This window comes from Silurus meridionalis, chromosome 28 (genome assembly GCF_014805685.1).
Source record: "Silurus meridionalis isolate SWU-2019-XX chromosome 28, ASM1480568v1, whole genome shotgun sequence".
Taxonomy (NCBI): domain Eukaryota; kingdom Metazoa; phylum Chordata; class Actinopteri; order Siluriformes; family Siluridae; genus Silurus; species Silurus meridionalis.
In genome coordinates, this window is record NC_060911.1 from 5918867 (window position 1) to 5946108 (window position 27242).

Genomic DNA, 27242 nt, shown 5'->3' on the forward strand with positions numbered 1-27242 from the left:
AATGTGCATGGGGTAATAGAGAGCTGAGGAAAAAAACTCACAGCATCATTCAGGGAATCAGGGAGATGCAAGGAAGCAGCAGTACCCAAAGGAAGCTGTGGATGAACAAAGGACACACAGGAACCTTTGTGTTTCCATTAAGGAGTGGAAAAAATGATGAGTGCTTCCACACTGATGTGTAGTGATAGATTGCAGACTCTGCTCAGACAGTCAATAAAGTAGTAGGAGTTGAGTTTTGGAAAATGACAGATCACTTAATGTTTTATATAACGAATTAGTGGGATTATACGGTATTCAGGAGATGACAAAGACATTTGAATGATGTAATATATCACATGATTTGCATAAATGACTACTGTAGTTCAGTGTTTGAAAGAACATTTAAAAGAAAAAAAAAACCATTAACGCATTACTGCTTTAGTAATAGGCCTACTGCTTTCTACTTAGATTTCCAAATGAATACTCCATGTAAGTTCCCACAGCCCACAACAGGTTAAAAAAGGTTAACAATACAAGTTAAGTGGTAGGTTACAATACAAAAGGCAATTAGAGAAAATGGTGCCTATGCAATGAAAATGTAGGTTCAAAAAGTGTGCTTTAATTAATCCTTAAAAATCAGTGACCTTATAAAAACCAATAAAAGAAAAATTCTTACATGATGGTTAATAATATAGAACTTACTTGGTGTTAAGACATACTTTGCATCTTGTTGCAAATATCTGTAGCTTAACCTTGGGGATAATTGACTACAAAGCTATACATAGTATCAGTATTTACCTTTTTTTATTATTAATGTTATAAGTTGTACAGCAAACAACAGCTCTACAGATTTCAAACAAACCAATTAGATGTTTTGTTATTCAGCCCTAAACCAATCACAAACCAATCAACAACCCATGCAAATGTTAAAGTGGGAAGCACACAACTGTACTAGAGCTAAGATACCCAAACCTGTTCTAGCACATAACACTGCTACAGAGCTCCCTGAAGATTGCCATGGTTGGAGTGAAAGAATTTTAAGTGTCCTTTATAGATCCCTCTGACCATTTTCTAGATGAACTGACACTTACATCTCAAGCCTCATCGAATATGTCTTGTGACTAAATGATTTTACATTTTCACAGCTTCAAAGATCTACACAAGGTCAGGTTCTCCTGTTAGAAACTGAAGGTTATTATATAAGCAGGGGGACTACTGGAAATGGGTGTTTTAGAAAGCACATGTGAGTGGCCAGGTGAGTATGGCCAGGTGTCCACAAACTGTTGGCCATGTAATGTACTATATCTGCACTAAAGCCAATGTTAGAAGAATACAAAATAAAAGGGGACACATCAGTGCTGAGTCAAGACTGTTCGAATATGAAAACTAGATGAACTTGTGTTTAATACCAAATATTAAGGCGGATCAATAACAAGTTAAAACACATGAGAGCAAGATCAAGAGTGAAACCATCAAATCCTTTTGAGGTCAATCTAAAAAGAAAATCTAACAAATTCCAAAAGGTTTCTGTAAACTACCTGTTACTAAAACATCAATAAACTGTGGCAGGTTGAGATTCCTTCAGGGTGTCCAGTGTCACACACAAACATGCATGTAAATAGACTTTAAAAAGGTTTGGTATGGGCTTTATGAACATCACCAATTTGCTCTGGGGCCTGGGGTGCAATCAACGTTCTAATTCATCCCAAAGGTGTTCAGTAGTGTTGAGATCAGAGCTCCAGCAGATCTTCCACTTCAACGCATGCAAAGTATATTTTCAATGGAGGTTGCTTTGTGCATAGGTGCATTGCCATGCTGGAACAGGTCTGGTCTTCTAGTCAAAGTGAAGGGAAAAATTTCATTCTACTGCATCCAAAGACATACAGTACAATTGAGTGCCTTCATCTGTGTGATTGCTGTTCATTCTTGGAATCAAATCCTTCGCATACAGAAGACAAGCTGCAGCAGTTTTAGACCCTATTAAAGCTATTATTTTGGCAGCAACGCCACTAGCATGAATTAAAACTAGTGTATTTGCACTGAGTATCATGTAGTGCTTCTCCCCTGGACTGGCTGACAGCCTAAAGAGTTTCACAAATCAGGAAAACCCTTATCCATGATGTAAGTGTTATGCTCAAAACCAAATGAGGGAAAGAGAACACCTTTTGTATGTGTGCTTTTGTTTGTGTGTGTGTGTGTGTGTGTGTGTGTGTGTGTGTGTGTGTGTGTGTGTGTGTTGTAACAGCAGTACAAAGTGCTGTTATGTGGGGGTGGAGTGAGAAAGAGCAAGAAAGTGTGAGATGGAGTGAGTGAGAGAGAGAATGAAAGGGAGAAGGGAGGAGAGTTATGTTTCTAATAATAAACCACAGAGAGAGAGAGAGAGAGAGAGAGAGAGAGAGAGAGAGAGAACACAGTGACTGAGGTATAGAACATTGTGAGAGGGTCAGTAAATGGAAACAAAAAGGAAGAACAACGGAAAGGAGGGGGTGGTGGAGCGAGGATGAAAAGAGCTAAAAAGATTACTTTCAGAATAGGGCATATTTAAAATGTGCCTGTAATGTACACAGTGTGAAGTGTAAGCACATACCCACAAGCCCAGAATAGTCCCAGAATTATAGCTCATTATAATGAGTTGATTGGATTGATTCATTGTATTCATGAATTCAAGTTTCATTAACTGCCCATATGATATAAATCTCTTTTTAATCAGTAATATTGTTGAGTGCTTTTTTGAAGTTATTTATTTTTTTTATTAATAATGATGATGTCATGCATTTTGTCCGACCAGATGTCTTCATTCATATGATGCTTCGAAAAGATAGCACTGACTCAAGATGCTTTTCAGTTGAGTGTACATACGGAAAGCATTTCAATCTGCATCAGATTGATGTAAGGAAAATTATGTTGTGTTGATGATTGGTATGTATACACATCAGCATCAGCCGTTTGGGTAAATCATGAGCCTAACACTAACCCTGACAGAAGCGGAAAGCCTTTGTGGCATGGTGGAGCATTAAACTGGATCATTTGCTGGATTGTGGCACTGCAGAAACAGCAGCACAGCTGGCTGAAATTTTCCCTCTAGAGGCAGGAGGTGGGAAAAATGACACAAGTTTAACACTGTATTAGTACAGTACATCCTTGGATTTATATCAGTGCCTTGCAAAAGTATTAACCACCTGGGAACTTTTCCACATTTTTTGGTGCTAAAAAATCAGAATCTAGATGTGCAAAGCTTATAGAGATTCTTTATATAGAGATGGATTAAAGCCAAATTGCAGTCAATTGTGGATCTATTCAAAGGGATGAATAGGCTTTTTTTAAATTAAGTACAGTATTGCATAATTCAAGCAATTAAAAGTCAAATCAAACAAAAAGTCTCAATTAAAATGATTCAAATTCTAGAAGCAAAAAGTAGTGAAAGATCTTGACATGTCTAGTTCTGGAGCACAAGCTCTGTAGTCTTGTTCTAATGTGACAGTGAAAAGTGAAAAAGTGATCTGCTGTTGCAGCCCAATCAACTCAGTCAATGTGTTTGTTCTGCTCACCACATAGTGGTTGTTTGACTTAATGTAGCCTTCTTTTAAGCTCAATCAGTCTAGCTATTCTCTCTTGACTGCTCTCATTAACAAGGCATTTCCACAGAACAGCCACAGAGCTGTTTTTTGGCATCAATTTGTGTAAACTCTAGGCGCTGCTCTCTTCTGCATGAGAATCACAGATCCCAGATGGTTTGAATAAAGTTGGAATATTAGGAATATAATCACCTGCTTGATTTCTAGTTTTTAACTGTCCAGGTTCGGTAAATTTTGTGCCCATGATATTCTAGGATCTGGCCTTTAGCTGTTGTAGCCAATCTACCTTGAGGCTTGGTATGTTGTGCATGCTATGATGCTTTTCTCCTCACTAAACTTAAAAAGAGTGTGTATTTAAGTTCTAACATCTAATCACTCTCTTCAACTAGATGTTTCAGCCTGAAGACTCTTACACCATGCTATGTAAACTCTGGAGTCAGTTGTGTGTAAAAATTGGAAGGAGATCAGCATCAGCAAAACCTGAATAACTTGGACCTCTGGTACCAACCATGCCATGCTTTTCCTTGTTCTGATGTTTGAAGCTCATGACCTGCATGAATACATAAATGAGCAGATGAACATGTCTGTGTATATATGATATATGTATATGTCCTCTTTTAAATTCATGTCAACTGCATGTCTTCCCTCACCATATCCAAAAACCTCCTCTTTCTTCTTTTTCTCCTACCTGGCGGCTCCATCCTCAGCCTTCTTCTATTTATATACACCACATCACCATTGTGTACCACAACCCCCAGGCTCGTTTCATCCTGCTCCCTACTCTTGCCACAAATCACAATATCATCCACAAACATCATTGTCCATAAAGACTCTTGTCTGATCTCATCCATCAACCTGCCCATCACCACTGCAAACTGGAAAGGGCTCAGAGCTGATCCTTGGTGCAGTGGCACCTCCACCTTTTTTTTTATTTCTACTGCACACTTCACTGATATCATTCTGTCCTCATACATGTCCTGCACCACCCTCACATACTTCTCTGCCACACCAGATGTCCTCATACAATACCACAACTCCTCTCTCCACCCTGTCGTATGCTTCCACAAACACTCAATGCAACTCCTTCAGACCTTCTCTATACTTCTGCATCAACATTCTCAAAGCAAATACTGCTGTTTACCAATGTCACCTCTTCCCTCAGCCTGGCTTCCACTACTCTTTCCCATGACTTCATGGTGTGGCTGATAAACTTTATTCCCCTGTAGTTACTACAGGTCTGCACATCTCCCTTATTTTTAATGATCTGTACCAGCACACTCCTTCTCCATTACTCAGGCATCATCTCACCCTTAAAAATCTTGTTAAACAATCTTGTTAAAAACTCCACTGCTCTTAAAAGATGCTCTCATTTCCTCCTTACTAATCCTATCCACTTCCTGCTTCACCATCACCACATCATTCAACCTTCTCTCTTTCTCATTTTCCTCATTCGTCAAGCTTCTCAAAATACTCCCTCCATCTTCTCAACACACTCTCCTCACTAGTCAACACATTTCCAACTCCATCCTTTATTGCTCTAACTTGCAGCACATCCTTCCCAGCTCGGTCCCTCTGCCTGGCCAATTTCTATAAATCCTTTTCTCCTTCCTTAGTGTCCAACTTCTCATACAGCTCCTCGTATGCCCTTTCCTTGGCTTTTGCCACATCCCTCTTCACCTACTGCTGCATCTCCTTGTACTCCTGCCTACTTCTCTTATCTCTCTATTCTGTTTTGCCAACCTCATTCTCCTTATGCTCTCCTTTACTTCCTCATTCCACCACCACCTCTCTTTGTCTTCCTTTCTCTTTCCAGATGTCACACCAAGTACCTTTCTAGCTGTCTCCCTTATCACTTCTGCAGTAGTTGCCCAATCATCCAGCACCTAATTACCACCGATCCCTGTCTGATCTCTTCCTGAATCTCACACTACAGTCTTCCTCTTTCAGTTTCCACCATATTGTTCTTTATTTGGCCCTCACTCTCCTCCTCTTCTACTTCACCTCCGAAACATCATACAGACCACCATCCGAAGCTATTTAGCTACACTGTTCCCTGCCAAAAACCTTACAGTCTTAAATCTCCTACAGGTTGCATCTCCTGCAAAGAAATAGTCCACCTGTGTGCATCTTTCTCTGCTCTTATACGTCTCCTTATGCTCCTCCTCCTTTTTAAAATAATGATTTTTTTTATGCCACTTCCATCCTTTTGGCAGAATCTTCCACCATCATGCCCACTGAAGTCTGCCCCAATCCCCAATCTTTCTTTCTTCCTTCTTTCTTTTCTAGGTAGTGTGTATATATATATATATATATATATATATATATATATATATATATATATATATATATATATATATATAAAAACTATGGTGAGGGGGGCGGTAGGAAAGGAGGAGGGCCAAGGAGGAGGTTTATGAATGGGGTGAAGGTAGACATGCAGGTTGTTGTTTGAAACTGACAGATGTGGAAGACAAAGTGGTATGGAAATGGATGATCTGCTGTGGGGACCCCTAATGAAAGCTGCCAAAAAAAGAAGAAGATACAATATCTTCTCTTGTTTGTTTAATTATGTGATGCCAGGGTTTCACCACCCACAGCTTAGCCACACAAGTCCAGCCCCTCCAACTCATGCATAATTTTTGCCACACCCAGAAAAAGGCAGGACTACATTCTTCTAAAAGTTTAAACCGATGTGTTTACCTCTGAAGTGGAGAAACGGGTATATCCTGTATATGCCTAGGAACACCTAAACGCCACTGAAAGAGAAGTGAACAAGCGAAAGGGCACAAGACTTCAATTTCAACATGCAGAGTAAGTCAGCGAAAAGTTATTTTTTTTATTTTTTACCTGTTTTCTGACTCTTTCTCTTCTTCTCCTTTTTAATTTGTCTATCTATTCTAGAGCGTGCATTGTGGTATTGTGTAGAGGGAATAAAGCAGGCTGTGGTTTGCTTGTACCAAAGAGATGAAACATTTATTTAAACAACCTAGTGAAACATTTTGTGTAATACACCTCATCACATTTCTTACAGTTGTTGAGCTTTAATTAAAAAAATATTTCTGTGTTTCATATTACATTTAGTAATTCAAATAAGAAATTACTTCTATGTATTTTCAAAGAACTTGATGAGGAAAGGTCAATGTAAAAAAACCTTGTTTTCACTAAGATGCTGTCGTCTATCCTGAGCTACTGCATTCCTAATTCAACGTGCCTTTCATGGTTCTATAAGTACTGTGTTTCAGTGTTTTAGCAGTCAGGCTGATTTTAGTTGTTGTTTTAATGACTGTGTGTCTGTATTCCTTTTTTTATGGCAATGAAATGCAAAAGAAAATTGAGAAAAAAAGAGTAGTAAAAAAGATAGGTATTTGTTCTCAACATCGCATGTCGGCAACATCACTACAGTACATTTGAGCAAAATAAAATATTTATACATACCTATAATGATTGGGCTTGCGTTTTTTTCCTATCCAACAACTTGATCGGCTTGATCTTCTAAAGGTCGCAAGTACACTGCTATATAGGCAGAAAAATATTTAATTTTGTTAAAATGTAATATTTTGCGACAGTAAAATTTTGTAATCCTTCTTGAATGGCTTTCCACATTTTGACACATATCTATATGTTTTGTAAATAAAAACCATATTCTATATAAAGCTAAACAACTGAAATCTCTCTCTTTCCTAGGCCCAGCGTCCAAAGCCCGCACGCTTTCAGAAGACCAATTCTCATGCTCCATTTGTCTAGACGTGTTTGTGGAACCGGTCTCAACACCATGCGGACATAGCTTCTGCAAGGCCTGCCTGCAAGGCTACTGGAACCACAGCAACAAGATTCTGTGCCCCATGTGCAAAAAGTCCTTCTCCAAAAAGCCAGAGCTATGCGTGAATCGTGTTCTTGCCGAGATCGCAGAGCAGTTCCAGGGCCTTTCTGTCACGCAAGCAGGGGGTGCAGAAGGCGTGATCTCACCAAGACCCGAAAGAAAAGATGAGGACAGCGGTGAGTTTGCCAAACCTGGTGATGTGCCCTGTGATGCATGCATTGGAAGAAAGCTGAAGGCCTTGAAGTCTTGCCTAAGTTGCCCAGGGTCTTTCTGCGAAACCCACCTGAGGCATCACAAGAAAGTCAAGGCCATGACCAAGCATAAGCTGGTGGAACCCATCCATCACTTGCAGGAGAAAGTGTGTAAAAAGCACGAGCGCCTATTGGATGCCTACTGCCGCAAGGAGCATGTTTGTGTGTGCCGCGAATGTGCTGAGGATGCACATAAGACACACAATATCATCTCAGTAGAGCGTGAATATAAGAAGTTATCGGTGAGTGGGGGGAACTGATTCAGATATTTTAGTCTAAGACACAAGTATCTGACTTAAACACAAGATTAGATTTCTGTTTTAGTTCAAGCTTTCCAAAAGCCTCTGTCATTTTTTTTGTGCTAATATTATTTTCTGAATTTTGAATGTTGCACCTAATTTATTTTGTTCACAGCTTGGTGGTTATAAAACATGTTTGCCTTTTGTAAAAGTAATTGAAATTGTATTTTCTGCAGAGTCAACTGGGGATGCGAAGATCTGAGCTGAAACATCTGATTAAAGAGAGAGCCAAGAAACTAGAGGAAATCAAACAGTCTATTGCAGTTATCAAAGTGAGTCCTGGATAATAGCATGAAATTGAAATAAGACCTAAAAGCAATTTGCAATTTTGTAATTACATAGCTGTAATTTTGACAGCAATCTGCTGACTATCACACCCACTGAGCTGAGACTCTGTATGTCTTGCATTTTAATCCCACATTTACACACTAGCAAGTTTTTCTTAATCTTACATTGCCCAGATCATTATATGCGAGCTGCTTGGTGTTTTCACATGTAATATTTATTCCTGTACAGATGCATTTAGCTAACAGTTGACAAATCAACTTATATTTTTACATACAACCAAAATATCACTATTATTTGAAAGCAAATTAATTGTAATTCATAAGCACTTTGGCAGCATCATGTTCACTTACTCTAAATAAACTTAGATAACACTTACAGATATATTTTAGAGCATTTTAAACAATGCATTTTTAGTTTCTACCTCCATTAAAAATAAATCTGGCTTATGTTCCACAGCAGGACTTGCCTCTTAGTATTCCTTAGTTCACATCATTTCCAAATTTGCATAAAACCAAATTCATCGCAATGCCCAGTAATGCCCAACATATGAACAAATTGTTAGTTTAAAACAAAGAATCAGTCATCATTATGAAACTTAGATTCTTACCAAAGTATCAACACAATGTTATATGTTATAGTATAATTTTAACAAATTCAATCACAAAGTCAGATGAGCTGGCAAGCAGAACAAACATATAACTACAAACGTCATATAACTAGTATAGTTAATTTAAGTTAAGAGCTTACACATATATACATGGGCTGGACTTTTATGTGGCAAAAGTTGATTTTGATAAATTCACATATTCCTAAGAGTGAAAAAAAAATCATATTGGCCAAATTCAAAGATTCGTTTTAAGCAGACATTTCAAAAGGACTGAAATAAACTTCCCTTTACTAATATCTATGCAGCTGACTTTACAGTCATTACATTCTGTCACTATCACTGGTCAACTCTCATTAAAAATGAATGAGTCCCATTGGCTAGTGTTGGGGCAGTGGAAGGAAAAAGGTCCAGCTAAAGCTGAACTTTCAGGTCAGATATGGTTAAACAGCTAAATGAGTTTAACAAACTAGCAACATTTATTTTCTCTGCAAAATGAATTCAGGGAATGTTGTGAATCACTGGTCATAAGGTGCTTTTATATAATACATGATTATTTAAGTTAGAGTTATTACTTCTAAACATTACAGTCAGCCCGTCTTTAGATATTATATATGTAATGTTTAGTGGGATACCATTTAGAAGTGAAAGCATTCTGTCAAAAAACTGAGTCTGTAATGTTTGTGTATATATTTAATTGGTTCAGACAAAAGCTTAACTCCAATTTACACAATTGTACAGACAGATTTCTAAGAAATAGAAACTCATTTCTGAAAAAGGATTTAACTTTCAGAAATATAGACAGGTGTGTGTTTGAAAGAATGATTGCACTTTGATGTAAAGAAGATCCTTTTTGTCTGACTGTAGACAAGGTTCATTTACTTAACACGCCTGTTTGTGCAAACTCATGACTTTCATAAGCTGACTCGCTGAACCAGTAGGACGGCTGCAAATATTTACTTTCCACACCCAACCTTAGTGCCATTAGAGGACTGTAGGAAGTTAAGAATATATGAGTAAAATAAGTAAGAATAATATATATGTATATATATATATATCACACAAAGATTACTGAATGCAGTATGACAGTATGAAATTCAGACTTTCCAAAAAGACCTGCTTTAGGACATGTCTATATACCAGATATTTTTCCCTTTAATTAGTTAGCTATCCTTTGTCAGGAACACACTGAGGTTTCGCATGGAAGCTGTGAACCTGTGCTATGACCAAATCATAATCTGATAATAGAGCCCTGCTGGAGCTGTGTTAGATAATATAAAGATATTGAAATTTTGCAGAGAGTCTGATACAAAAAAAGGAGGGGAAAAAACTGCTGTTTTTCTAACTACAAAGATGTTTACTCCCACACACTCTGTAAGTTTAGAGCTAAAGATTGCACATTGTATGGATGTGATTGTCAGTAACTTACAGCAATAACACTGTACAGTAGATTTTAGTGTGTTTATAGCTGGAAAAAAAAACCATTGTGTTTATAAGGTTTTGTAGTTAAACCAGTCAATCCAGTCGCTGCCAAAGCCGTGAGCAAGGTGCTGCCATAGACCCTGTGACCATAGATGTACACTCTTGTTTAAATCTAAGGAGGATGTAGTGCTTTAACCTAATGGATCACTATGTCAATGTATATCACATCACTACATAAATAATACCATATCTGTCAACTGTAGTAATCCTACGTAAGTATTTACCATGTTAGAGGCACTTGACAGATGCAGGAGCGGGTTTGGAAGATATTAATAAGCACAATGAGTGTGGTACAAAAACAAGAATCAGTTTTGGATTAAAAAAACTGCCCAAAGGTCAGGTGATCATCAAACAGGATATCAAGATCTAGACAAAAAATGAAGAACATGAAGCAAAAACAGGTCGAGATCAGAGTAGAAAAACAACATAACAAGGCTTGGTAATGTCAGAGAGTAAAGCAACTGAGCGTATACCTCGCAATGCTCTCGATGCATCAAGGCTGAGAATGTCTGTGTAATTAGAGACTGGTGTGAGTAATCAGTAGCTTGGTGATCGTAAATGCTGGAGTGTGTGCAAGTTGTGGGAGTCTGTGGTGGCCATGTTTGAAAAATCGCAGGGAAAAAGAGTTTGAATTAGGCAGAGATCCGACATTTACATTAATGGTATTTAGCAGACGCCCTTGTCCAGAGCGATGTACAAAGGTTTTGTGAGTCTCTATCATTGATTAAATTTACACTGGTATGCTAGATTACAAACTTAAGATGAATGTTTCTAGCACAGTACTTGGACTGGCTACAAAAACATCAGTAATCAATGATGTAATGCATTTGTATTGCATCCTTATGTTATGCTAAAATGTTATAATGAAAGCCCTGAACAGCACAATGCGAAAACAAATAAATACAAATGCATGTTATTTATGAGGTTGAATATAAAGTTAAAACACCATAATATCTCAAAATAATGAGCTGTTAATTGTAAAGTAATGAATATGTTGAAATTAGAACATATTAAGTAAAAATAATCATACAAAAATTAAAAAATCTGGTACATTATTTTTAATTCATAAATGAAGTCAAAATAAACAGTTTGTATGTAAAATTAACAAGTTTGAATAATAACTTAGAAAGTTACAATAAACGGTTGATGTGTCAAAGTTTCTCTGTGGGTTTTTGGTTAAACAGTCAGCAAGGATAGCTTTGACATTTCAAGGTCAATGTGACTAACAATGTGTGTATGTGTGTATGATGTAGTCGAGCAGTCAGCGGGAGATCGAGGAGAGTTGGACTGTGTATGCTGAGCTTCAGAGGCTGCTGGAGCAGAGTCAGGCCCAGTTGGTGGAGCACATCACGTTCCGGCAGAAGCTGGCTGAGGAGCAGGCACGAGATGTGGCTAGTCGTCTGGAGCATGAGCTTAACATCCTCAAAAACAGGAGCTCTGACTTGGACCTTCTCGCAAATACCCATGACAAGGTGCTCTTTCTTAAGGTATGTGTGTATACAGCAAACGTGCTGTTGAATACTTGACTCTGATTGGTCCAACTTTCTATAATGACAGCTATGACAACAGTGTTGAATGCAATTTAAATCTTATTGCAACACAATACTGTTTCTATAGTAACATCCATACAGGGATGTGTGTACAGGTATGTGACTGCTCGACATTATCTAAGGCTAATAATAAAGTGACTAAGAATATGCTGTTATTTCACTAAGAAAAATGTTTCTATGGGGAAGTAATAAATTCATAGCATAGGTCATTTAAAGCTTTGGTTCTAACTTAAAAAGAAAGCAGTGAAACAACTGTTCATAGCTGCAATAATGTAATAAACAAAAGTAAACAAAATTTATATTGTTAGCAATTGAAATGTTAAAATATCGAATGAATGCATTAATATAACATTCAATAATGATTAGAGAATTTAACATTTTATATATATGACATTCAATGCACATAATAATAAATGATGATGGTAAGCAGTTTCCTAAATATACCTGAAAAGGTACAGGTGCTAAAGTATATATGGTACAAGACTAAATAATCAGTGAAAATTTTATTTTAATATGATAATCCCCTTATTGTGCAGGTGCAAATGTGTAGGTGTAGTGCCGTGTGTGTTTATACGTCTGACATGCAACTTTTTTGGTTGTAGCTTTTGCCGGCTCTCCCTCCTCCACCTGAGCCTACTGATTGGACAGATGTATCTGTAAACACAGACATGCATCTTGGCACAATCAGGAAGAATGTCTCTTCGCTCGTCGAGAAGTTCCAGGAAGAAGTGAAGCGCCTCTATGGGAAAGGTAACATTGTTCAGAGAAATCAATGAAAATAATAAATAATGCATGCTAGCACAAATAAAAGAATCTATAGGTGCCATATCTTATTACAACATATAGAGATATTTGTTGTATTGTTTTTGTGTTAATGGTTTCTATACTTAAAATAACTCATGTTTTACAGAGCTGAGAAAGATGCAGAATTATGCATGTAAGTGTTTTTCTCCAAATTCTCACATGTTCTAATAAAAACACATAAAACTTTATTCATTTGTTATTTACATTAAGGTTAATTGTTGATATGGTGAAGTTCCTCTGGTTCCTCTTAATGCTTCTTCCTCATACCATCTAAATGTTTTTCCCCTTGCCACTGTCACTACTGGCTCTCTCATTAGGGTTAAACTAATAGGTACTAAACTTATAACAAAAACAACTTAGAAAATATATAAGATATATAAAATCTTTGTAAAGCTGTTTTGCGACAATGTCCATGTTAAAGTGTTATAAAAAAAATGAAATGAAATTATATTGAATTGTTTAATAATGTGAACTTTATTTAACACTAATGAAAGGGGTCTCGTGTTTTAGTGTCTTTAAAAGAAATGGGAAGTTTTGAATGGGAAATCAGGACAGAAACTCGCAGTAACATGAAAAGCTGTATGTATTTTTTAGTAACTTTAAAAGAGAAAACCTCTTAGTGAACCAATGACTGTTTAGTGCTGTTATAACTAACAACTTGTACTAATTTCTATATTCAACACACCTTTACAGCATTAAGTGTGAGTATAAATAGATACAAATTATGTAATAAATGGAAAAACTTATTTATAGCCAAATTGACAGGAATAACCTGTACTTCAGGATGTGCAATGGAGAGATCATACTTTCAATCACGGAAGACTTACTCATTACTATTATCATTATTTATTTACTTTGGTAACTTGAAAGGCTAAACTTAGACTACACTGTAATTATAATTATGTAAGATTTTAAGAGTGATTGTTTCTGGTAATGAACATAAAATTTAGACATTTCCAGGATATTTCATGATGCAAACACAATTTTTTGAATTGATGGATTGATGGAAATGGGAAGTAAAATGAATTATCTTCACTAAAAAAAAAAAAAATACTGATCAGAATGTAAATATCAGCTGAATTTCAACAAAACTTCTATTGTTTTTTGTTTGTGAAGTGACTGTCTATTGTGTCTCTGATTTTCTTTTCAATCTTTATAATGTCTTCGTAAAGGCGAGGTGCTTATAGACCCATCCACAGCACAGCGAAACCTGGTTGTTTCTGAAGATGGTCAGCAGGTTCATTATGAAGATGGCCGTAAAGCCTCATCCCAATCAGACCACCCACGCCGCTTCAGCCCGGCTCTATTCGTTTTAGCTCGTGAAGGCTTTTCCTCTGGCAGGCACTACTGGGAAGTAGACTTGGGACGGAAAACAGCATGGACCATAGGAGTGGCTCGGGCATCTGCTCGTCGCAAAGGAGACATTCGTCTCAATCCTGAAGGTGGTTTCTGGTGCTTATGGTTGAAAAACAATGAGGTGAAAGCTTTGGCATCAAGCAGGATTCCTCTCCAACTACCCACACTGCCACATAAGGTGGGTGTCTACCTAGATCATGAGGGTGGACAGGTCTCTTTCTACGATGTGAAGGCACAGACCCACCTGTACACATTTATGGACACGTTCGGTGAGAGCGTGTACCCCATCTTCAGTCCGTGTGCCAATCAAGAGGGAACTAATTCAGGAGCACTGTCCATCACATCTGTGAAACACAGCTAAAGCAGCATGGTTGTCTGTAGAATGAAAGTCTGCAGAATATATTACTATGTTTTTATACACACTGGACAATCAAAGTTGAATTAAGGAAATACAAAAGTCTTTGTTAACTTTGATAATGATACATGTTTATGTATTTTGATTAATACCTCAGTTTTTAATATTGACTAGTCAAGAAATACGTACATTACTTACTACGTCTGAATTTTGAAATATATTTGAAAATATGACAAAACATTGGGTTTTGAATAAAAAAAAAAACTTCTGGCAGAAACCTTGACATCTCTATTTTTATAATACAGCATAAATGTACAAAATGATCATGACAATTGAAAATAAAAATAAAATGTAAAATGTAAAAGTTATTTTATATAGACTATATTCAGAACTTTCTGCTTGCAAATCTTTGTAATGAACCAGTTTTACAAACACAGCAGTCATTTATTTTTTGCTATATGTGTGATTATCTTACAGTTTCATTAGATTTTGGATAGTTACACTCCAATAACACAATGTAAAATCAGCCTAATCAGTTCTGTGTGTAATTCAATTCTACACATTTTAAACTTAAATTCTTAAAATGTTATTTTAGCTAATTAAAGCTTGTAATTTACACAAATAAATATACTGGGGCTATTTTAACTTAATTTTTGGCATTGGCATGAACAGAATACTGTATTTTTTGACAATGTTGAAAATGTATACCAAAGTGTAAAGGACTACTTTAAATCATTTTATTCTCAATTGTATGTTTTGTATTTTCAATTGCATTGCTTTTGCAATTCTGTGATTGGTGTAAGATTAACTACAATACACAATAATGATAGCATGTTATCATTTTATTTACGAAAATTAGATTTACATGTGTTTATTCTTTCTATCATTTGTACTTTGTATAAAATCATCAACACTTTTTGAGACTTCAATAAAATTAATTAGTGGAAACAGTGGTTATTTTCCCCTCCCTACATGACCAGAGCACTTGCAAATCTTTAAGAGCTGTATTGTGCTTATAAAAGTATAAAGGTATACATTAAGTTGAATAAGGGGTTAAATGTTTTTCTTTATGTCTAGAGGGACCCAATGCCTGAGAGCAAAAATACTAAACTAGGCTTAGGGAAGGGCTGGAGGGCTGATATTTTTGAGCAGGGTGTTAGCTGGGTCACATGTCACTGCTGTCTATAGAGGAAAGATCACTTCCCTGGTAAGTCTCCCATGTTAAATCTTCGTAGAACTTTATTATTCTATAACATAAACCCCCCCATTACATACTGCTTAAACAAGCATACATAACTATATTTGGAAAATATGACCTGAGCAGTACATTATGCATGTTTGTCAGTTTTTCATGCTGCCAAAACTTTAACACTTTGCATAAAGGAAACAAATGCAAAAAGTTTAGACTATATCAAAAGTTCTATTCTGGAAATAAGTTACAAATATGAAATGCTCATTTATAAGTAGAGAGTTGAACCAGGGCAGTGACAAGACTAGTATATTTGGAAAAGTTAATCTTGGAAATCTATGAATAGACAGGCCTTGCCTTTCTGCTGCCTCTAAAGCTATGGTATGCTGCCAAAGGGTATATGCCAAAAGTCACAACAGAAGGGCTGCTAATCAACTAATCATGCCCACTTGCACAAATTTTGCATTATGGTACAGTGATTTGAATAGGTTTTCATCCTATTTAAAGCACAAAGTTTTTCCTTTTAATTTTTAGTGTACCTACAACTGAAATGGCATTAACAGGGATTATGTTATTAATCTAGCCCACAGTTTTGACGTGGAAGTGAGAAGTCAATATAATTCTCAAAAATCAGCTATGAACTGACAATGCTGTGATTGCTTAAGTAGTTACTCCTGTTGCTGGGTAATCCCTAAATTACAGCCAGTTGTCATCAGAAGTCAAATATTTAGTTTTGTAGTTACTGTCAAATTTTCTCCATAAATGCTGTATTAACCTGTTCCAATAAAGCCAGTTTGTTGGAGAAATCAATCAGCCATCAGAGATTATCTGAGAATTTAATTCTTAAAAAAATTCCCAACAAAGAATCCCAGACAAAACCCAGACTAACAAATAACGAATATATGCATTTTTTATTAAATTAAATTACCTAGGCATAATTTGTACACTAAATGGCAAAAATACCAGTTCATTTTAAATCCAAGAGGAATGTGAAATATTGAGACACTGTAAAAAGATAGTTTTAGTCAATTCACCTCTCAATGGTTTTATGTTATGGCTAAATGGTGTATGTTGCCACAACAACAAAAGAAAAAATATACAGCAGTAGACGTTTTGAATCATTCTTTGCAGTCATTATTAATAAAAAAGTGTGATTATGTAAAGAGTTTTTTTCAACACAAATCAAAAAATGTTCGAATTCTCCAGGAATGGCTTCACCTACAAGCATGCTAGCAGAAGAGCAGGTCCACTGCTCCATCTGCTTGGATGTTTTCACAAATCCAGTCTCCATTCCTTGTGGCCACAATTTCTGCATGGCCTGTATTGGCGGCTATTGGAAAACCAGTTCTCTTTTCATGTGCCCCATGTGCAAGAAAACATTTTTCAAGCAACCAGACATCAGCATCAACACAGTGCTGCGGGAGATTGCAGAACAGTTTAAGGATATGAGAATCAAGCCTGTACAGCATGTGCTGGAGAAACCACCAGAAGAGCTATGCTTAGAAATACCAGAATTGATTCCACCAAGTGGGCCTTTGATCAAGGGAGTGTGTTGTGATGTCTGTACTGGCCCTCAGCAACGAGCTGTGAAGTCGTGTCTGGTGTGCCTCACTTCATACTGCGAGGAACATCTAAAAACACACATGGCAAGATTTACTAAACACAAATTGATCGAGCCGGTGCAGAATCTGGAAGACCGCATGTGTAAGAAGCATGAGAGGCTGTTGGAACTGTTCTGTAAGAAAGATCAGATTATGGTGTGTGTGCTTTGCACGGAGATGGACCACAGGGCACATTACACCGTTCCAGTCGAACGGGAATGGAGTGAGAAAAAGGTAAAACGTCAACAAATGTTTTGACAGACCTTGTCTTTATTTATCTCAGCTTTACATATTAGAGTGTTTTCCCTGTATAGAGATTCAGTCGCCAAACTAAATCACAAGCTCTTATAAAGCCGTATTATATGTGTAAACCCAATTTTAGATGTGCAATTACAGCAGTCCTTTAAGATTACTACTTGTCACATAGTGAGACATGATCTCTGAAAAACCGAGTCCAAATTCTATAACAGGCTGTGCAGTAGCTGGTGTTTCCCATGTCACATTATACAATGATGCTAATGACAGACCTGTGATTAAATAAAATGACTACATTTTGCTTAATCAGTGTGATCAGTGCTCATACAGAAAATAGGGTTGCATAAACAGAATACATTCAAGTGAGCTGGAGATGATACATGTATATATTCTGTACAAATTTTGTTTACATTTCAACATTACATCTACGGTTATTTGTAGCTGTCCGATTGATGCCACCTTCATATTGATAGCTTTTAGTTGGCAGGACCGTTGGTTACAATGGCAATCCATCAGCCACCAGGAAACATCATTTGCCATATTGGTAGGTGGTAGCTTAATGGTGTAGGCATTGGCCCCTGAGCAAGACCCTTAAGCCAATAGCTGCTCAGTTGTGTAAATAAGATAAATGTAAGTAGCTCTGGATAAAGGTGTCTGCCAAATGTCTTAAATGTACATATTTTAAAACTGCCGTTCTTTCAAACAATATTTAATAAATAAATACTTTTCCTGGTGTACAGTTTTTGTCTGTAATGGGCCAAAATTGTAGAGTGTAAAGCTGGCTTTAGGGCAGAGAAAACTCTAAAATGTGTATAATTAAGAAATCAAGCAGAAGAGCTAGAGAGACTCTAATGAGTGTATTAAATGGAAATTATCAGGCTCTCCTACGAAAAAAAGAGGCAGAGGTTCAGCAGATGATCCAGTTACGACTCAAGAAGGTGGAGGACATTAAACACTCTATCGAACTGAATAAAGTAAGTTTGGATCTTTAACATACTCTTCATGTTTCATCAAATGGCATTGGTTTTTAGCCTGTAATGCTGGATGGAAATCTAGATGAACCTGGTTGATAAGCTCACTATTTTTAATGCTATTGCATGCATGCATATTCAATTCTTTCTGTCTCGCCCTCTTCAGCACAGTGCTCTTAGGGAGATTGAGGACAGTATGCAGGTTTTTTCAAACCTGATCCAGATGGTTCAAAAAGCCCAGTCTGAGCTTGTTTTTGCCATAGAAGAGAAGCAGAGAAAAACAGTTAGCTGGGCTCAGGGACTCATCGAGGAACTAGAACGGGAGATTTCCATGCTGAAGGCAAGGAACAATGAGATAGATCATCTTGCTCACACTGATGACCATATCTTCTTTCTTCAGGTAAAGTCATGCAGTATAATTTGGAAAAAGAAAAAAGTATATACCAATTGGCAAGTTAAAAGATTTGGCAAAAAGTCATTTGGTTGTTTGATTAGTTGTAGCTTGTATTCTTGCAGTTGGTCACAATGACTACACCATTTAGTGATAGTCAATATTAGGACATCTAATTTAACTTTACATTTTCAGAATCTTCCATTGCTAATCACACATCCACAAACAAAAGATTGGTCCGAGGCTCATGTTCCCACTGAGCAGTGTCTGGGGACAATCAGAAGAGCTGTGTCCAAACTGGAAGAAACCCTCACAGAAGAAATAGACAAATTGGCAGAAACTGGTGGGTCCTTAATTCTTATACACAGGTTTTGGATCCACTTTACAGGTGCTTTTTTTTTTTGTTGTTCAAACCAAAGAAAAATTCAGATTCTGGTCGATTTTCTTTTTGGTTTGCTTTTCTTTCACTTCACATAATTAAACGAACCCAATGAATTATGAGTAACTTCAATAAAAAAAAACTGAAAGTGCCCTAATTTGCATACTGAAATGTATTTTTATCTTTCCTACAGAGCTGAAGATTGTTCAGAAGTATTCAAGTACGATTTGTGTGTTAATTCCAATACATATGATATGTCTTCTAAAGTACTCTGATTCAATTTAAGTTTCTTGTTTTTCTCTTTTATAAAGTGGACGTGACACTTGATCCAGATACGGCCAATCCTTGGCTGCAACTGTCAGAGGACAGAAGACAGTTGCGTCACCTGGGGACATGGCAAGACCTACCTGACACACCAGAACGTTTTGACACAGTGGTCATTACTCTGGGTCGTGAAGGTTTTACCTCTGGCCGCCATTACTGGGAAGTCGAAGTGGGTGAAAAAGATGACTGGTACCTGGGTGTCACCAGAGCATCTGTCAACAGGAAAGGACGCATTGCTATAAGCACGACTCAGGGCTACTGGGCATTGGCTATGAAGAAAGGGCAAGAGTACAAAGTCTCCTCCTCCCCACCTTTTAATCTTTCTATAAAGCCCAAACTGAAGAGAGTGGGTGTGTATGTGGACTTTGAAGAAGGACAGGTGTCATTTTATGATGCACTTTCACGAAGTCACATCTTTACATTCATGGACTCATTCCAAGAGAAATTGTATCCGTTCTTCTACCTTTACTGCTGTGACAAGGCTTCAGATATACTGAGCATCTGTCCGATAATGGAGATACTACAGAACAAACAGTGCTGAACATTTTTTAAGGGCAGTTTAAAATGGATTTGAATGAAGACCTGCTCATTGTTTGTGTTATGAAACAGTTGTTTTGTTGTTTTAACTGACACCTAGTGGCTGAAGTGTATGAAGCATCAACATCGCCCCCAGTGTTATTAGGATGTAATTGCTGTGCTTCAAAGTCAATGACTTAGAGTAGTAACTGATAATCAGGTTTTTGCTTTTAAACTTATTATAAGAATAAGAAATGTCTTAAATGAACTGTTTCCATAGTGTAACTGTTTAAGGTCTATGGTTTCAAAGGTTTTAAAACATGGCTAATAAATAAAAAATGAATAATTTACAGAATTTATCTAAACTATTTTATTATTATTATTATAAATTATTGATTTGAGGCAAATAAATGGATTATATCAATAAATCAAATTGTGCTGCAATTTAATTTGATTTCTTGACTAAAATACAATGTCTAGTCATCTGTTTATTTGCATGTAGCATTTGGTACACACTTACTGTACTAAAGTGTTTTCTAGTTTTCATCAAAAATTTCTCCTTATACTAGTACTATATACTACTAGTTTATTTTAGTACATACTATATACTACTATAGTACTAGTACTAGTAAAAATATAATTGACTATTAAACTAAAACCTGGGAAAAAATGTGTGGGGCTGCTGAGGTAACATTGTTTGCGTTTCTTTTTTAAGGTGTGGCACAAATCAAAACTTTGAGGCTACAAAATAAGTATCTTGTGGCCATGGTTTTGAGACTTCATCTACATTTTAAAGGTGACCACAATCAACCGGAAACAGTAACATGATTTTATCACAGCGCGTTCATCTGAAACGCAACCAGAAATCCACATATAAACTGCAAATAATTTGCATTTTGGAAAAGCTTTTAGCTGAAGCGCTTAAACAAATCCCTAGATCTTAGGATGTTTGCTTGCTGTGTACACTCCTATTTAATTCTTTAATATTTTGCTGTTAACGTATATAATCGTATACACAGATATACACGTGAAGAATGAGTTTCCAATAATCTTCCATTATCTATTTTTTTTCAGAAATGTAAATGAGTGGACCACTCAACAGCATGCATGAATATGTTATTTATATTCCCTTAGTTACTAATTTGCTTTCATTTTTTTGATGCGTGTGACTGTGAAATCCGCCCACACACAAACTGTTCCCTAACACATTAATCGCTTAAATGTTTCTCACTGTCACCAAAACAATATTTTGTGGCATCTGTAACGTCACACCAGAAACATCACAACTGTGCTTCCAAGAAAACAAGGGAACTCAAACCATTATTTTAAACCATAAAAAAAAAAAATTCATCAATGTGCTTTTAAATGTGATGTCATAGTGGAATTATAACAATAATCTAGGCATATTAACCCGGCTATAAAGGCAATATTTGACCTCCTCTGTATCTAAACAAATGGCTTTAGGTAAAATATAAATATTGTGGCAAGAATGATTTCCTTTGAAACCTTAAAATATGACATGAGGAAGCTGGCATTTAGAAATAAATCTAGTTGCACAACTTGACCCACAAGTGAAAATCGAAACTATCTGAGGTTTATGGAAATCCAGGCAAACACACACACACACACACACACACACACACACACAGCTAAGGTAAACAGAGGGGAGTGCAATTTAGATGAAATGAAACTCAGACTCGAGTCAAGACGATTAAATTCTACTTATACAGAAGAGTTTGATGAGAAAAAGGACAAACAGGTTTTCAGGTGCAAGAGAAGGATCAGAATTCACCAAGGTAAAAGCTGACCTATTTTTTATTTTTTTGCAACATTGACTTTAAAGGCTTATCCAATTGATGGTTTATTAATATAATATTTTACATTTTTAATGTTCTTTTATTTATTGCTAGTCAAGGTTAATCTGGACAATTGAAAGTAATTGAAACTGGTGACCATTTTATTAGAACTAGCCAATTTTGAAATTTCGTTGTCAAAACAAAGCATAACAGTAGAAGTTAATTATACAACGTGTTCCTGTTTATGGCCGCTTCCTCTCAAAGTTTTATTCTTTTGGTTGTTTTTGGTCAAATATGTGTTTAATGTTACTTGTTCCTACTAAATCTCCATCCAAATTTCCACGAAATGCACCATGTGATAGGGTAGCACAGTGATTGGCAGCTTCCTCAGTGCTCCAGGTAGACAGTTTGGATGTGCTGTCTTGGTTTCATAGGTTCTTTAGTTGTGTCAATCTTATTGCTGACATACACTAACAGTAGGATTGGTTGGCAAATGCTACCAGTCCTTAAAATCCCTGTCCATTAAATAAAGAAGCAGGGTAGCCATTGCAATATAGGAAGTATAGCAGTTTTAATAGTGAGAACTGACAAAATCAGTAAAGTGATAGGGACAAAATTTGTTGTCAAAAAGGTGAGGATGCAGTGTACATTTTGTCTATATTACCACATATCAAAGCAAACTTTAGCATTAAGCATTTTGTATTGGATATGGTGGCAAACATAACTAAATTGCCAATCTTTACCAATTACCAACAGATAACATTTCAGCACCATCTGACCATGAATGGCATCACATCCCCCACACCTTCTCTACAGGACACTCCTGTATCCATCTTGCAACACCTCAAATGTTCCATTTGCTTTGACGTGCTGAAGAAACCTGTCACTACCGGCTGTGGTCACACCTTCTGCAAGAGCTGCCTGAATCGCCACATAAGTAGCAATAACCAAAACTGCCCATTATGCAAGCACAAGCTGTCCGATGTAAAAGTGAACATTGTCTTAAATGAAATTTTAAAAGAGGTCTTCAAGGCCCAAAAGCCAAGTCCAGATGAGTTCACTGGACAGTCGGAGGAGGTCCCCTGCGACATCTGCCCTGATACTCGAAAATATAAAGCAGTTAAATCCTGTTTAAGATGCTTGTTGTCCTTATGCAAAAACATCTTAAGAGGCACGAGAACAAGTTGTTGTTCAGAGAGCATAAGCTGGTGGCACCACAAAATGAGCTGGAGCAGTGGGCATGCATTGTCCATGGCAGGCCACTGGAGCTCTATTTGGTTAACAAGGAAAAGTTAATCTGTAGTCTCTGTGTGGAAAAATGGACAAATGTGGTGTCTGTTGAGGAAGAAAGGGACAGAAAACAGGTAAATAAAAAACGTCTATGCTCTGAATGAACTTGCTAGAATATGGTTAGCTCTATGTATTTGTTTATTTCAGAGATTTTACAATGGCTTTGTACTGCCCACTGCCAGTTGTGTCTTGTAACATTCAAACTACTCTGTTAGCTGTATTATGTATTTAAAAGATTCAAACAGCTGGAGGCTGCAGGAAAAAAAAAATTGATTAATAAATAATAATAATGACTAAATGAATTACTTGGAAAGTACAACCATATTACCTTTTTTAGAATCATTATTGTAAAATCTTAATCATGTTGAATTTTACAGAAGGATAAATGTCAATTTATGGAATTGCCTTGTTGGTATTTCCTCACAGACAGAGCTGGGCAGTGTTCTAAGTGAGATGAAACAGAAAATCCAGCAGAGGGTGGAGAAATTAAAGGAGTTGGACAATTCTAAAGCAAACTGTCTGGTGAGTCTCTATAACTTACTTAAAACTCAGCAAAAATAAAAATAAATTAATCTAACATATGACTATACTACACTTTAGTATATTATTTTAGGCAATTAATTACAAATGTACAGTGGTGTTTTCATTTAATAAAATACGCTGACTGCAGCAAAATCCCTATTTGAACACAATTATATTTGCACTTGAGGCTGTTAATGGGAACTCTTTTTTAATATTTTGAAGTATTTGTTTATGTTTATTATATTTATTTTATGTGTATTGCAGTATTCTGTGCATTAATATTAAAAATATTTTTTAAACTGAGACCGACAGCAGAACAGCAGACAAACTGTGAAAAATGCACTGTTCAAATGCAAATTAAAAAACAACACTGAATCCCTCCAATCAAAATTTTCACAGGCTCTGATTGCCCAGGAGACAAATGAAATTCAAAATGTATTCAGTGCCATAAAGAAGGAAGTCCAGAAGGCAGAAGATGAGGCACTAAAACCTTTAAAAGACAGGAGACGGCAGGTGGAGCAGGAGGCAAAGAAGCTGGAAAGCGATTTGCAGAGAAACATCACCAAATTGAGTAACACCATCTCAGATCTAGAAACTTTAAGACATCATGAAGACCCTGTCTTTTTCCTTCAGGTCAGCAACCAATCAATCTTTTGTCTCCATCTCAGAATAAAGCTTTCTTTCTTACAGACTTGCTGATAGAACACAGTAGGTCCTGTTTCTACTGTCAGGAAAAAACACTAATCTTTGATTATTCAAATAGAGAGAAGCAAATCAATTTAGGTTTTATAAGAAATTCTCATGTCAAATATATATACATAAAACATTTCTATATAGCTACACTATATTTACCAACTTATATCTGGACTTTGAATGAATTTGAACCTGCACTATTTAGTATGTTACTAAGTTCTTCCCTGGGCCATTATTATTATTATTAAAGTCGATGTAATGAAAAAATTAATAAAACAATTTCCTGTTTTTTCCTGAACAACTATTATTAACTTTTAATTTAATCTGCAGATAGAAAATAAGAAAGAAAGAAAGAAAGAAAGAAAGAAAGAAAGAAAGAAAGAAAGAAAGAAAGAAAGAAAGAAAGAAAGAAAGAAACCCAAATTGCAGCTTGTCATGCAACTCACTGCAATCGTATTTTAAACACATGGCTGGAAACTCTTTTTTTTTATTTATTTAAAGAATTATCCTTCTGTAAAAATGGAAGATTATGACTGGATATCTGTTCCCTTGGATACTGCTTTGAGCTTTGGAACAATAAGGAACTTGGAGGCGACCATGATGGCTAATATTAAGAACGTGTTTGAGAAGCTTTCTAAAATCGGTGAGAAAAAAATGATTTAACTGGTTCCTGATCAAATGTATTATGTACTTGTTTTTACTTGTAATCAGTGTGAAATCCATTTATTAATTTAGTTTCTAAATTGTCTTGCAGAACTTGCAAGGGTTAAGAAATTTGGAGGTAAGTACAAGACTTCTTATACATCCTTTAGCTATGTTTAACATTGTGGACCTTTTGAATACAGTAGCTAATGGAGATCTCGTTAAAACAAAAACACAACAACAAACACAAAACAACAAAGAAAAAATAATTAATTATAGCAATGACAGATAGATGTTAAACAAAAAGATTTCATTCATCATATGCATCTTTGATTTCTCAGTGAATGTGACTCTGGATCCAGACACTGGTCATGCACAGCTCCTCATTTCTGATGACATGAGACAGGTCCGTTGGTCTGTGGAGAAAAAGGATGCACCTGATTGTGATGAGAGGTTTGATGTGTTTGGTAGCATTTTGGGACAGAACCAGTTAACTAAAGGCAGGGCATTTTGGGAAGTGGAGGTTGGAGACAATCAAGGCTGGGATATTGGGGTATCAAATGAAGAGGCCAACAGAAAGGGTGCACTCTCTCTAAAACCAAGTGAAGGATACTGGGCCATTGTACATTATAATGATGACAGTTACACAGCTCTGGAAGACACACCTACCCAATTGTTTCTTTCAAATAAACCCTCTAAAGTAGGAGTGTTTTTTGATTACAGTGAGAAGTTGGTCTCTTTCTATGACATGGATGCAGAAACTCACATTTACTCATTTACTGACTGTGCATTCGAGGCAGTAATTAAACCGTACTTCAGTCCTCACCTTAAAGAGAATGAGACGTTGGTCATCTGTCCTATCATTTCCTGTTAATAACATCTCAAGTTAATATTTGTGCAACTGTACATTTTTAAAGCTATGCTTTCAATGTATCAATGCTATTAATTTTAAGTACCCCTTATAAAAGTATGTACTGTTTTCTTACATTCATGACACAAAACATGGCTTTTTTTTAAAGCTTTTTTCCTTCTGTATAATTCAGCAGTTGTACTGGACAGTTCAATATATTGTATGTGTAAAATGTGGTGTGTAGATATATCAGCAGGACTGCCTACCTGCAGATAAAGAAGTCAAAAGCTTCTGTGGGTTTAATAAAATATTTGAATCCTTATGCATTTTAGATTTCTTAATTAGATTCTGTCACTGTTGTCAGGATCTGGGCCTAAACCTGGGTGGGATTTTTAGCAGTTTTTCCACAGGGGGGTGTAAACCTGCATGCAGAGGTACTGTATACTCTAATGGGTTGAAAGTTCCAAATATAGTTGAAAGTCTAAAAATCACAAAAATGTAAATGTAATTTGCAATTCAAAAAGGCAGGCACCCACAAAATCAGGTGGAAATATACAACATGAAAGCAAAGCAAACATCAGTCCACAAATCACAAGAGGAAAAAAAGAAGTTAAAACCAAAATCTTACACAGAGTTACTCAAGATAGGACTGGAGACTGAGGGAAACCAAAATGCAAGAAACAGACACCATTACGTCAACAACCAAAGAAAACAAGTAAAACAAAGGGGGACCTTTAATACTCACCGGAGTGGTTAGACAGTAGGTAGAAACAATCAGAAACTAATGAGGGCCACAGGGATACAATGGCGACATCTGGTGAGTGAATATAGGAAATGTATACAAAAGAAAGGTAGAAACCTAACATTGCCAAATCTTGACAGCTTAAGTGTAATGTACTTTGCAGTTAAATATAACATAAAGTAAGAGTTTATTAACACTTTTGTATTAGCCGTGGGGTCTTTTTTGTTGCACTCACTACACTAGTGAATTAGAGTTTGCATATTTATCAAGAATTGTGCTAATTTCACAATAGATCCTTATATGCATAAACCTTAAATGAATAAAAAAGAAATAAACCAAAACGTATCCAAATTGTATAATTTCTTACCAATTACATCGTAGTCTATTAATTTTTTCACATTACATAACCATAACCAATCGTATCCCAATAACACCCTGAACAAACACCTGTTCCAATCATACACAGTCCTTAAATTACCTGAGATCACAGTAGCAATTGCAAAATAAACTTTTAAGCAATGAAACTCTCCTTCATCTTTTCCTGTTTTGAAATGTAAAACATATATTTACTCTTTAAAGCAAAGGTCCCTAATAACCAGGCCATGATCCAGTATTGAGCTGCAGAAGTTGTGCTACCGGGTCACCAGAAACATTTGGGGAAAACGTCTACATATACGACATTAAATCTCACAGATACTACACCAGTCATTTCACAAGA

General features: G+C 36.4%; 3 protein-coding genes across 3 annotated transcripts; all 3 read left to right on the top strand.

Moving 5' to 3' along the window:
* Positions 1-6269: 6269 nt before the first annotated feature.
* On the top strand, positions 6270-15304 carry btr12 (bloodthirsty-related gene family, member 12). The gene is made up of 7 exons (XM_046842612.1): positions 6270-6365; positions 7239-7867; positions 8101-8196; positions 11552-11785; positions 12451-12598; positions 12759-12785; positions 13825-15304. Exons 1-7 carry the CDS (start codon positions 6359-6361, stop codon positions 14367-14369), a joined length of 1686 nt encoding a protein of 561 aa, XP_046698568.1. The 5' UTR covers positions 6270-6358; the 3' UTR covers positions 14370-15304.
* Positions 15305-15517: 213 nt separating this feature from the next.
* Positions 15518-20434, top strand: si:dkey-46i9.6 (E3 ubiquitin-protein ligase TRIM39). The gene is made up of 7 exons (XM_046843218.1): positions 15518-15570; positions 16759-17387; positions 18287-18382; positions 18546-18779; positions 18966-19113; positions 19343-19369; positions 19461-20434. The coding sequence occupies exons 2-7, from the start codon at positions 16761-16763 to the stop codon at positions 20012-20014; spliced, it is 1686 nt and encodes a 561-aa protein (XP_046699174.1). The 5' UTR covers positions 15518-15570; positions 16759-16760; the 3' UTR covers positions 20015-20434.
* A 1199-nt stretch (positions 20435-21633) lies between these two features.
* LOC124381513 (E3 ubiquitin-protein ligase TRIM21-like) lies at positions 21634-26547 on the top strand. Its single transcript, XM_046843226.1, has 7 exons — positions 21634-21785; positions 22542-23149; positions 23502-23597; positions 23997-24230; positions 24792-24933; positions 25045-25071; positions 25274-26547. Exons 2-7 carry the CDS (start codon positions 22922-22924, stop codon positions 25804-25806), a joined length of 1260 nt encoding a protein of 419 aa, XP_046699182.1. The 5' UTR covers positions 21634-21785; positions 22542-22921; the 3' UTR covers positions 25807-26547.
* Positions 26548-27242: the final 695 nt, after the last annotated feature.

Excerpts from the sequence above, each read along its gene's own strand:
- btr12 (XM_046842612.1), top strand. Across the intron at positions 8,197-11,551 it reads AGTCTATTGCAGTTATCAAA|TCGAGCAGTCAGCGGGAGAT; the intron begins GTGAGTCCTGGA and ends TGTATGATGTAG. Across the intron at positions 11,786-12,450 it reads ACAAGGTGCTCTTTCTTAAG|CTTTTGCCGGCTCTCCCTCC; the intron begins GTATGTGTGTAT and ends TTTTGGTTGTAG.
- LOC124381513 (XM_046843226.1), top strand. The coding sequence starts at position 22,922 with ATGCTTGTTGTCCTTATGCAAAAACATCTTAAGAGGCACGAGAACAAG. Across the intron at positions 23,598-23,996 it reads ATTCTAAAGCAAACTGTCTG|GCTCTGATTGCCCAGGAGAC; the intron begins GTGAGTCTCTAT and ends AAATTTTCACAG. Across the intron at positions 25,072-25,273 it reads AAGGGTTAAGAAATTTGGAG|TGAATGTGACTCTGGATCCA; the intron begins GTAAGTACAAGA and ends TTGATTTCTCAG.
- si:dkey-46i9.6 (XM_046843218.1), top strand. The coding sequence starts at position 16,761 with ATGGCTTCACCTACAAGCATGCTAGCAGAAGAGCAGGTCCACTGCTCC. Across the intron at positions 17,388-18,286 it reads GGGAATGGAGTGAGAAAAAG|GCTCTCCTACGAAAAAAAGA; the intron begins GTAAAACGTCAA and ends GGAAATTATCAG. Across the intron at positions 19,370-19,460 it reads GATTGTTCAGAAGTATTCAA|TGGACGTGACACTTGATCCA; the intron begins GTACGATTTGTG and ends TCTTTTATAAAG.